The sequence below is a fragment of the Mytilus edulis genome, chromosome 10 (assembly GCF_963676685.1).
Source record: "Mytilus edulis chromosome 10, xbMytEdul2.2, whole genome shotgun sequence".
Classification (NCBI taxonomy): domain Eukaryota; kingdom Metazoa; phylum Mollusca; class Bivalvia; order Mytilida; family Mytilidae; genus Mytilus; species Mytilus edulis.
Genome location: NC_092353.1, coordinates 62,335,193 through 62,348,146, shown reverse-complemented (window position 1 = coordinate 62,348,146; position 12,954 = coordinate 62,335,193). Strand labels below are relative to the sequence as shown.

Here is a 12,954-nt window from a genome sequence, read left to right as displayed (position 1 = left end):
TCCATTCTCAATTTATTTTATTTGTGAAGCATGATGTGACTCAAATCCTACACTACAAAACACCATAACTTTCTAAAAAACGCACTACAACGTTCCTTAATGTAAAACCACAAGATTAGCAAAACGGAAAATTTAATTTAAGCAAAATAGTTTACTGGTCGACTTCGTTAAATTATTAACTTCAAGCGACAGTCACATAAGGTATTTTTACTTGCTCTGTATCAGCTTGCAATGCAAGGGAGTAGGTCCAGTAAGGGCCGATTTGGCCTCAAATTTCGGTGACATCCCATTAGTCCGACAACCATTATTCCGACAGCTCAATAATCCGACAACTCATTATTTCGACATCCTATTATTCCGACAGCTCATTATTCCGACAATGCATCTGTAATTATTGTATTAGTGATTTTTTCTTTAAAAAGGGCAACTCCGTTCTCGATAATATTTGAGGTTGTCCGTTTAGATCTCTGACGGGATATATGTGTCTAAGTGCCTTGGGTTGATATACACATGTTTTTTGCAAATACTGAATCCATACTCTCGTTCACCTTTTTATGCATCAAAATTTTTATTCATGTCCGTCTGTACGTCCGTTTGTCCGTACCAAAGTTGATTTCTGTTCTCTAACCTACAAAAATGTAAGTATGCCTCAACCAAATGTTAAACAACACACAAATGTATACACAATGCTTAGTATCACACAACACAGATCAAGTTTGAATTTTAGTGGCGCCTCTGTAATCGTTCTAGAGTTATGGCCCTTCACAAATGGAAAAAAGCTACATTTTTCGTTTCCGTTCTCTTACTGAAGTATAATTTGCCTCAATCAAATTTTAAAAAATACATACACATTACTTATTACCACAAAACTCAGATCAAGTTCAAATTTGTGTTGTGTCAATTTTATCGTTCTTCAGTAATGTCCGGTTACAACTTTATAAGGTAGGCAAGCAGGGGCATCCGATATGTGCCCCATGGACACATTCCCTATTTATTGTTTTACGGATCCGGGTATTAATTTTTTCTTAATTTTTCGGCGCGGGTTTCCATTGTCGTTATTAGCTATTCTAGTCTACGGGTTTTGTGTATTTCTCTTGATTTACCCGACTTTTTTTTATCAGATCTTCAATTTCCTCACATGTATAAACCAAGTTGTTTTAGAAATACAACCAATTTGAAAGACTTGATGTAAAAGATGGCTTGACTATCTTGGATATGAAAAAATATATTAAATTCCAAAAGATTCAATCACTTGCCAGTTTGTATTGCTTAGGATTTCACGATAATGGATGTTGATAATAAAACTAAAAGTGAAAATATATATCAGAAGATAACATAATTGCAATCCCTTTAACTCCCTTCATATCTGAACAGATAATTTTATTACTACAGAAAGTTTCAGACATAACTAAAGGCAGTTTCAGACTACATAAATATAAGACCGTTTCAGTTCAGCGGCTGGAATTTATGGATACATTAAAAAATAAACCCCCCAAAAATGAAGTTTTGTATGCAACTTACCCTCTTTAACAATGGAGTGGCTTCTTGTGTCAATAATGGTGTGTCTGTACATTTCATTTGCGTCAATCAACTGACTAAAGATTTTAAAACAGAACTATACAGATAACTATGACCGACAAAAATGTCTGATTTGGTTTAAATATATTGTTAATGGTTACAATGCTATTCTATTTTTTCCTTTAAGATATCAATGCACTCAAAAGCATTTATTATGTTGATCCTGTAAAAGATGATGTTAACAAATAGGTCATGCATGACTATTGAATACTCTTAAAAATTCGGTCAGGCAAATATTTCCCAAACTACAAAAATATGATTTTAAGATGTAAAGGACGAGTCTATACCATGTGCGAATCGTCAAAAATTCATACTGCTTACAACAAAATATTATATAAAGTTATAAAAAATATGTTTTTATATGCAAATTAAACAAACTTGAAGCTTTCTAACGTAAGGTAAAATTGCTTATTGCTTCTCTTTTATTTCATTTCAGAGACTTGCTTACCCATCAGGTGCACCTCGGGACTACCCCAAATTTTAAGAGACTTCCTTACCCATCTGGTGCAACTAGTATCACCCCAAATTTTAAAAGAAGTTTTGAGAATTGCTTTCCATCAGGTTAACCTGGGATCATTCTTATTTTTTGCGGGTTCATGTTACTCAATCTTCAGTTATTTGTTGTTTTGTAGAATGTTGTCTTTTCGTCCTTCTTTGTTTTGTTTTGTTTTTCAGAAATGGTTTGTCAATTTATCTTCGACTTACAATATATGAATTCTGATGGTCCCTTAAAGCCCCTTTGGCATCTGTTATCTCTTTTTAAGATGACTTTTTTTTTTCTGTCTGTTATCAAATAAGATATATACATTTCCCAGAACAAGTTCGTTTCCACTGCGGCTACACAAAAGTTTGGAATGTACTTGTTCCAACCATGATGAGTTAGGAACCGTCCGGCAACTTTATGTAAAAGACATCATCAACTTTTACTTGATTTTGGTCCTTAAAAATACAAAATAGATTTATTATTTTATTTGTCATGAATATATCCGTATTGCAATCCCTGACAAAATAATTCAATTCAATTCAATTCAAATATTTATTGTCATATAAACTCTGAACAATAAGTTTGTGACAAATAATATAAACATACACAAAATACATTTAACAAACAAAACCATGAAAACAAAAAAAGAATAAACATTTGATGCTTTTAAATGTATTACTATTTATATTCCAATCTATATTATGCAATCTATTTTATTTCTGATTTTTCAGAATTCACCAGGATGTAAAGGGGTTTTAACGAACCATTAAATCATGAGTTGCAACCAAGTGGTATTGGAACTTGCCCACGATGTCGTCAACAACGCTCCTAATAAAATGGCGACTGTTATTGAAAGGTTGCGAGTCAAAGGAGCTCCAGCTCCAAGAAACACTCCAGCGTCGCCACTTTTATCAAGATCGAGCAGAGCAATACCCAGCACTGTTATTGCTTTAGACAAATCGTATGAAATAGTTTTGAAAAATTCTAACAAACAACTAATTGAGGCGGGAAATACAGTAGCAGTCAGACGACAGGATTTTCTAAGTCGCTTGCAGCATGCAAATCAAGGCATTACTTCAATGGATTCACCTTATGACTCAAGTGAGGTAGGCATAACAGAAGAAAAGCCCAGTTTTGTTCTATGTGGAAAACCCGTAAATGGTTTCACTACTAAAACAATTGATAAATATTTAAAAGACCAGAGAGTTGGCAACTACAAAACGTCTGCCCATGAAGTTACGCGAGTAAAGTTACAAAATAAAGAATCCAAAACCAGAAGTGAACCTAACAGGTCTGCTGGTCTTGAGAAATCTGTAAATTTTAATGAATCACTGACAATACAAGATACTAATAGTATCAAGTCAAATAATGGTGCAAACAACCCCCCACCAACGACACCAGCGCCCTCTGTTATATCTTTATCGAAGCGAGGCACAAATATGTCGTCATTTGAATTGACAGGGAAAAATTTCAGATCAGCATCTTCAGCTGATTGGAGAGAAATAATTGGTTCTTCGGATCAGAAACGCTCCAGATTAGACAAGCAGGCGAAATCAGCTGACAATCCTTTAAAACATTATCTACGAATAAACAATAAGGAAAGAGCTCGAAACCAATTTTCAGATAACTCTGCCAAAAGTTTCAGCTTGCCTAATTCATTTTCTACCAAGGGAATCAGAAAGTTCAATAATCCATATAGACTTCTCAAATATTCAAAACGGCAAATGCTCCTGCATCAAAAAGAAACCACGGATCATGACCACCTACAGAGAATAACACATCCGCCGAAATCTGCACCTCATTACAATGGGAAAAGCATGGATCTACCAAAATCCATATTGCGCGTGCCCAATCCTTGTTCGGAAACCTTTTTGCTGCAAATGATGCTAGATTCAAATACCATGTCTGGAAGAAAACACACAAGTTCTAAATATTCAGATATTGCCGTACACAAGGATTTGGAAGAATTTATAATGATACGTTCACCGTCTTCGCAGAGTAAAGGCATGTCCAATGGGCCTAAATCATCCAAAAGTGGTAAAAGTGTTTTGAATGGATTAGATGAAGAGTCCATTTGGCCAGGAAACGATGTCCAAGAGGAAGCATTAGAAAACCGAACGTCTGCAAAAACTTCCAGACTTTGATAAAAAAATTTTTTGGCCTTGAAATTAAATTGAAAATAAGCTTGTTGGCATACATTAATGTTCAAATCGCCTTCTGCATACCAACATTAATGTATGTAGTCTGTCCGATTGAAAGTTGAAATAATAAATGACAGAAATTATATAAACTTCTTTATCGTGAATGGAATTGAGGAACAACGTTGACAATTCTTCAATGTTTTATTTTGAAAGAACTATTATCCATGAACGACTTAATCTCTTTAGTTCAAGACGTTGTTCAGTGCACTGTGCAGCTGATGGACTTTCACAAAGGAAAAATAAATAAAATGATAACCCCCTAACCACAAGAAGAGAAAAATAAAAGATACATTATAAATACTACCGGTATATTAAACTTTCAAAAGGGCCTCTTTTAAATCTTCATTAATCTCCAATGATGCTTTTTATTATCTACGAAAATGAATTTTGAATTCAAATTCGTTTTACACGTAACTTTTAAATTACGAAATCTTGAAATGTACTTTAATTTATGCTACAATTTCAATCTACAACTAAAGCTACAAAGAGTCAAAAGCAATGCTAACCCAGAAATATGTTTGTCTAAATTTTAGTGATCTTGACCTTATTAAATCTATGAATTTTTGAACATCTGATTTTTGCCACCCTCCTTTTTTTGTCAAAAATCGTCACCAATTATTCATCTGGTACACGTGCTAAAACAATGAAATTCTTATTACGTGGTACCTAAGAAATTATACCTTATGTTTGCTCGAATTAGTCCTACCTTTGCGCGAAAAAAAATCCACGTTTGCGCGAAATTTACCGGTTGAAAAGTTACTACATTTGCGCGGATTTATACAAAAACATATGAAAAAGAAGTTCATAACTTCCAATAAAAAAACAGCAATTTAATACTGTAAAAATAAACTGAACAGTTTTGCTGACGATATAATGTCAAATTCTCCTGTAAATGAAAATTGCAACAAATTTGCCGACTACTTAAGTAAAAATTACGTTACCAACGAGTCACAATTTTCACCAGCAATGTGGACGCCTCTGTCCAATGAAGAATCATAACGCACAGACGTTGGTGAACAATGGGCCATAGTCTTTTCATAGCCATAACAACGTACAGTTTTATTCAACTCATCCAGCCAACTACACTTTCGTTGAGATTATTCTACAGGTTCAGGTGACTACTTACATTAAAATTTGCGGCAGCGGTAACCGAGCACTTGTAAAACGCAGACAAAGAGAAAATTTTGTTTACCGATGACTTCAACAATTTCTGAAACTTCAAACTGGTGACATTTCACGTCAATGCTATCTCAAATCACTAAGATACAAGTACCAGACAAGGACTGATCTATAATAGATGATTCCCGTATAGAAATCATCCGCATGTTTACTGCGTTTTATTTATGACCATATACATGTACTTTGAATGTTTCTTTTCCATAAATGTGGCTGTATTTTATTCAAAACTTTTCTTTTACGTAAATGTAGGACTTTTTGATGTTTATATATAAACAATTGAAGACTTGTCATATACATTGTATATGTTTTTCAATATATGAAATAACAAGTTTTGGTATGATCGCCAATTTATGTTCTAAACAATAACCGAAAAACATATTACAGGTAAAAAAAAAATCGTGTAAATTCGCACACAAAGTTATACCATTTCTCCGCGCAAATGTAATGTGTGTCATTTTTAAATCCGCGCAAATATAGGTCGGCCCATTTACTGTATGATTTCGGGCAGGACATTTTAGCGAACAATTTTGAACTACTAGGGGACATTTGAGCGCCGAAATTAGAGCCCATTTTAGCGCCGGAATAATCCGTTCGCCTGTATTTTCGATAGCCCATTTTAGCGAAAACTTATCCGGTTGAATAATACTCGCTAAGCTTTGGCCAGAGGTTCAGTGTAGATCAGTGTAATTCAATGCGAACAAATAATAGTCTCGAGTCGTTCATTGCCAATCTTTATGATCATTGTTACATATACTTTTAGTTGTCACCCTGCTATTTTGCGTTTTTCTTAATACTATTGTCAAAGAAAAATACTTTTTCTTGATACTATTGTCAAAGAAAAATACTTTTTCTTGATACTATTGTCAAAGAAAAATACGAAATATAGACGAACGTGCCCTAAAATCTAGACACGATAATAATAACAGTTCCTTATGCAATTCAACAGACATTAAGTACTGTATTTTAATGGACATCATATGTTTTATGTTGTGCTGTCTTGAGCCTGCTAAAGTTTTTTATTTATTATATATTATAATGGGTTAAAAATATTTCGCTAAAATGGTCATTGACAATTTTAATTTTCTATAAAATCGGTTAAAAATCAGGCGCTAAAAATAGGTTATACTTTGGCGCCAAAACGTCCGATTTTTTTCGCTCAAATGTCCTATTAATGCGCTAAAATGTCCTCCGCCGATGATTTCATGAGAATATATCAAAAACTGCTTCCATAATTCATATATTCCATGAATTGAATTCAAGCGATGCTTAACTTCGTTTTCAGTTATGATGAATTATACTAATTTTGTTATCGTCTTATAATTGTTCGTTCTACTTTATTGACTTTTTTCATGTAATTGTTTATAGTACTATTAGTACGATTTTCAAATGGAACAAGATTAAGATTAAATATTCGTTAAGTAGAAGGTGGAATGTTAGGATGTATGCATAATCACGAATTTGTTAGTTGACTGATAAAAAAAGTAGAAATTCAGAACAAAACCAAAAAAGAGATAACGGTCGGAAACAATATAGCAATTGTTTTTCAAAGTAATACGTGTTTAGCAAGCTATTTCTCTCAGTTTTCAAAAGTACAAAATGTATTTAAATGTATCATAAAAGCTATATATTTTAAAACGTGGAAGACCTGGATGTTTCATACTTAAAGTTTGTATATAGATGCCTTATGTTACGAACTTTCCGTCAGTCTCATGTCCAATGTCATTGACCTCATTTTCATGGTTCAGTGACTACTTGAAAAAAGTTAAGATTTTTTGTAATGTTAAATTCTCTCTTATTATAAGTAATTGGATAACTATATTTGGTATGTACTTACCTTGCAAGGTTCGCATGCCTGTCAGACAGTTTTCACTTGACCTCGACTTCATTTCATGGATCAGTGAACAAGGTTAAGTTTTGGTGGCCAATTCCATATCTCAGATACTATAAGCAATAAGTCTAGTATATTCGGTGTATGGAAGGACTGTAAGGTGTACATGTCCAACGGGCAGGTGTCATCTGACCATGACCTCATTTTCATGGTTCTGTGGTTATAGTTAAGTTTTTGTGTTTTTGTCTGTTTTTCTTATACTATATGCAATAGGTCTACTATATTTTGTGTATGGAATGATTGTAACGTGTACATGTCTAGCTGACAGGTGTCATCTGACCTTGATCTCATTTTCATGGTTCAGTGGTCAAAGTTAAGTTTCTGAGTTTTGGTATATTTTTCGAATATTATATGCAATAGGTCAACTTTGGTGTATGGAAATATTTTATGATCTATATGTCTGTCGCGCAGGTTTTATTTGACCTTGACACCATTTTCACGGTTCAATGCTAAGTGTTAAGTATTTGGGTTTTAGTCTGTTTTTTTTTTTTTTTAATTTATAAGCAATTAGGTAAACTATATTTGTTGTATGGAAAAATTGTTAGCTTTACATGTCTGCCTGGCATGGTTCATCTGACCTTGACCTCATTTTCATGGTTCATTGATCAATGTTTATTTTTCTTGGTTAATGTTGAGTTTATGTAACAGTTGTTATAAAGCTTTATATTTAGGACTATCAACATTATATCAATGATTAGTGAAGAAGGCGAGACATTCCAGCGTGTGCACTCTTGTATAACATTTGTAAAAAAAAAACATCCAGAAAAGAAATCTTGCCTCCCACATCTATGCTTCTTTTTGTAAATTCATTGGGGGTGTAGAAGCGTTGAACGAAGTACATTCTAAAAATGTGCGCACGGTCAACGTTTTAACAACCCTATGAAATTACAAAAAGAAGCATTCAATACTTATTACATTTTTAGCTAGGATCATAAGAACAAGTCATGATTTCTGTCAAGTTGTTACCTAATTTACCTGTCAGAGCACTTCATTTTGGGACCTCGTGTCATCATGAAAGTTAAATGAATGTGAATTTCAGGACCGAGATTACTGTTAGCCAACCAAAATAACGTAATATAATTAAACATACATGCAATGTAATTATTAACAAATGCAGAATTGTTTTACTGCTATTCATAACGCCCAAAAAAGTTGGAAAGATCCGACCAGACGCAGTGTTGGACTTGTAATGATGATGAAGATGTATTGCCGGGGGTTTCTCAATAGTCCAGCGGCAATTTAAATGCATATTCAGGATTAGAACATGTTATATTATAAATATTAAGCCTGCTTTATACTAGACCATCACGCTTGAGTCGGTTCGATTTTAAAGGGTTACATGAAGTTCATACGGTCACTGTCCATAGAAATCCATGTCTATCAACTCGGATACACTATTTTGACTCAAAGCTGACAGACTCGGATTCCTAAATGTCGCGCGCGTGTTTAGTGGAAAAGTAACAAATACCAATTTATGTTTTTTTTTATACTTTTGTACCCAGACGGGTTAGACCCCATGACCTCCTACACTCGAAATCAGGCGAACGCGATAATACGAGACCACCAACTTATGAGGTGTAGAACTATTCGTGTGTTAAGGAAACCTTGATGCCAAGTTTTTGTTGTTCGACGCATTCAAGGCCAAGTACTTGTCTATCGATAAACACGTCTGCTTATTTCCTTCATGCATGCTTGCATTTCAGGTCACACTTGTAACTGCATGCAACGTGTACATGTACACTGGAATTTACCGAGCAGTGTGCCTTTCACTTTTTAATAAGATTATAAAGACATGTTTTACAGGGATACTTAACCATTCAGACAGTGTTACTGTGTTTGGGTCCTTGTTTGTATAAATCAAATACAAATGTGTCGATTTAATTTCAACACAAAAACAAGTTAATGTAGATGTTTTATTCAAAAAGTCGTTTACTACAAATTACTAGAGCAGAAACCAATTATCTTCCAAAATTAGAGCAACCTTAAGTGACACGGACATTTGTTATTATTTACAGCATTAAATTACAGAACTATGTATACTGACATATATTCTAAATACCTTAAATACTTTCCTTAATAAACAAATGTACGTAGATGTATATAAAATGATACAGTAAATTTACCTTCTTGACAATTATTTCACTAAATATAGTACGTGCCAAGGGTAAGCAAGAAAGTTTTCTTCATGGATTGCATTCTATTATAAAGGGTAAGTGATTTTGTTCGACCTAATGACCACACTTAAACCTGCAGATATATAATTATTTTTTTCGTGAAAAATTGTTGAAAGGAATTAACCTCAAAAAATAAAACTAAGATGAATATATTAGTTAAACAGAAATTGTCGTTTGTTGTTGTACATCATATTTGTATGTCTTTTATTATTTTGTATACACAGTAAATCAGTTCACTTGTTTTGTCTTTTGACGTCTTTAACTTTTGTCATATAGGATCCTTTTATGACTTGTTATGCGGCATGGGGGTGTTGTTACTATTGAAGGTCGTACGGTGACATATGGAACCTTCTACGTCATTTGCTCTTTGGTGCTTTAGTTGTTTGGTGCTTTAGTTGTTTTAGTGGCAATCATAACCATATGCATATTACTTATACTTTTGTATTAATGTCCGTGCAATTTCTATGTGTTCTAGTGAACCTCTCGGAACTTTGGATCTTAAATTTCTCCATCTCCGTTCTTTATTTGACCTTTTACACTGTTTTATTAGAACGTCGGTAATGCGCCTTTCGCATCACAAGTACAACTTTTAAACATGGTATCTCATGGAGAATTTTTCTCATTGGCCCTGATATACATGTATCTATCTATAATGAGTTTATTCACAGAGAAAAAAGTTAAATACTAAAAAGACTTATATATAAACTTGACCGGGTCTAGGTTTGCCTTTACCTTTGGGTCTTTTTGTTTTATCAGCTATTCAATGAACTTCGTATGGTTTGGGCTTTCATTAGTCTCGAGCATCATCGACGAGACATACAGACTGAGTGTGGCCATAAGTATTCGTCACATGAATTTTTTCGCTATATATTGTATATAAAACAACATTTTTTCAAAAATATATTTTGTGACCATTTTTGGTTTGAGTTTAAGCACCTTGGTACCATAAGAAGCAGAAATGTCACAGGTTTATTTGTTTATTTTCTTTTTGTGGATCATTTTCATTTTTTCACAAGATAAACACAAATATTATTTTCTGTTAAAAAATTCGCTATATATTCAACCAAATTAGATTATAAAAATTTATTATGTGTTTAAATCAAGAGAAAACAAAAGCACCTGAAGACAAAACTATTACCAAATATAAACAAACGTACTTAAGACAATTCTACATCTTTTAAGGCCTTGTTGATTAAAAAATCCATCCATAAATGCCCTCAAAATATTTTTTTGAAAAAATGTGTTTTTATATGAAATAATAGCAAAAAAAAATCAGGTGAATTGCCCTAGGGAAGCTAGCTCACATTTCTGGGTAGGCTTAGGAACAATATAAACAATCCGTTTACTTTTCTCTAGCCTGGGGTCCTGGCTAATCTTATCAGTGTATACCTTACGACGCGCAGCTAGATATCGGGCCGGGATACCAGGCTAACCTTTCTCATCTTTCTTTTTCAAATTCTAATTACAAAACAATATCGTAACATAATATTGTAGAACACTATACAAAGAACGATAACTCTTATGGAAACTGACTGAGTCTATGGCGTGTTTGAAAGTTACTTCTGCTTTCAATGACGGTTTTGTTGTATAATCCCGCTGGGAAATAAATCATTTTTGTGTACAGACGTCTGTAGTCCGCCTTTTTACATTTAAAACAATATTTTCTATGACCATTATGTGGATCCGAACTTGTCTTCGAACATTCGTAATGAATTTCTGTACTCAAATACGATTTATTTCCATAGCAGGATCATACAAAGGGGAATAATTAACTTTAAAAATTATTTTTTTAGATTTTTATACGACCGCATTTTTTTTTTTTTTTTTGAGATCGTAGTTATAAAATGGTATGATGTCGTCGTTGGTTTCCGGATAATAACTTTGGCAAAGTGAATGGATCTCTATGATTTTTTTTAAGAAGGTTCAATTACACAAAAGGAAGGTTGGGATTAATTTTGGGGATGATGGTCATAACTGTTTCGGAATAAGGGACCCAAAACAAGCATTTTTCTAGTTTCAGGATAATAACTTGTGTATAAGTATTTCGATTGCTCTGAAATTGTACCTATTGTTTAATACCATAAGTAGAAGGTTGGGATTTATTTCAGCAGTTTAGGAATTAAGGGCAAAAAGGGGGCCAAAAACAGATTTTTTTTGGTTTCCAGTCAATAAGTTGTGTGTAAATGTATGGATCTCTCTGATCGTGTACCACAAGGTTCCGTATCGCAAAGGGAAGGTTGGGATTGAGTTTGGGTTTAATTTCCCAAAACATGTAAGAATAAGGGGCCAAAAACGGCCTATTACAAGCAGTTTTATAGTTTCCAGACAATAACTTGTGTTTGTGTAGATATATGAAGAGTATGGATCTCTCTGAAATTGTACAACAAGGTTCCATGTTACAAAGGAAAGGCTGTGAAAGAGTTTTGGGGTTATTGCTTCAAGAAATTGGGAGTGGGTGGGACCCCCCCCCCCCCCCCAATGTATTTAGGGGATTCATTTTTTTTTCTCAAAATTTTTCAAATTTCGAATATTTCAAAGGTTTAAAGAAGAAATCTTCAATTGCACAGTATTGCGCAATAGATTAGTAAGATCTTTTACCAAATTTGCCCCAACTGTTCAGGGTTTCGACCTCTGCCGTCGTATCAGGCTGCGCTCAGCGAAGCATTTTATTCAATTACTTTTGATTTAATTTACTACCACAGAAACGTATGAATTCTGTTTTTTTTTCAATAGAAGGTTCTTAAAGTGTGCGGACCATCATGTCATTATGACTTTATGTTCTCCCTGTATCATTTGTAAATATATATAAAGGAAAAGTCAGGGAACTATTTCACTTAAGGGTACAAGTTATAAACATAATCCACACGAAAATCACTGTATTAATAGAAAACATAATGTGATAACAGGAACATCTATATTAGAAATACATGTACATGCATGCTGTTTAGTGATCCATGACACCTGTCATATTTATTATTGATATGTGTCCCACCCAACATAAAAATTGTTTGATCATTCGTCAATACACAGCAAACTTGTGTTTGGCGGCAGAATCAGTGTATTAGGATTAATATATTTCACGGAAGATAAATTTAAAACTGCAAGGTAAATTAATTTATTCATTAATATCAATTTTAGATTAATTTAATTTGTATTAGTAATTGAATCTTTTTTGTTTATTTTTGTATGATGTTATGCAATGAATTCGTTTATTGCCATTTGATAACCGACCTTCCGTTTTGAATTTTCCTCGGATTTCTGTATTTTTGCTTTTATACTTTTGATTAGACAGAACAGAACAATTATTAAACATAAAATATTGACAGCTATTTTAAAGCTAAGGGTCGATTTTGGCCTCAAGTTTCATCTGATGAAAGATTTCGGACAATTTTTAAACACTTACGTGTCTACTTCAGTTGATTCAATTAGTTTATGTGAAAGATTTGAACT

General features: G+C 33.4%; 1 protein-coding gene across 2 annotated transcripts in view; it reads left to right on the top strand.

The window, feature by feature from the left end:
- The window catches only part of LOC139491667 (uncharacterized), a 60,491-nt gene extending 54,822 nt beyond the window's left edge, over positions 1-5,669 (top strand). For both annotated transcript variants that reach the window (XM_071279459.1, XM_071279460.1), the window contains one exon: positions 2,794-5,669. In XM_071279459.1, coding sequence (XP_071135560.1) covers positions 2,836-4,206 — 1,371 coding nt within the window. In that variant the 5' untranslated portion in view covers positions 2,794-2,835 and the 3' untranslated portion in view covers positions 4,207-5,669. The remainder of the gene's footprint in view (positions 1-2,793) is intronic.
- The last annotated feature ends 7,285 nt before the right edge of the window (positions 5,670-12,954 follow it).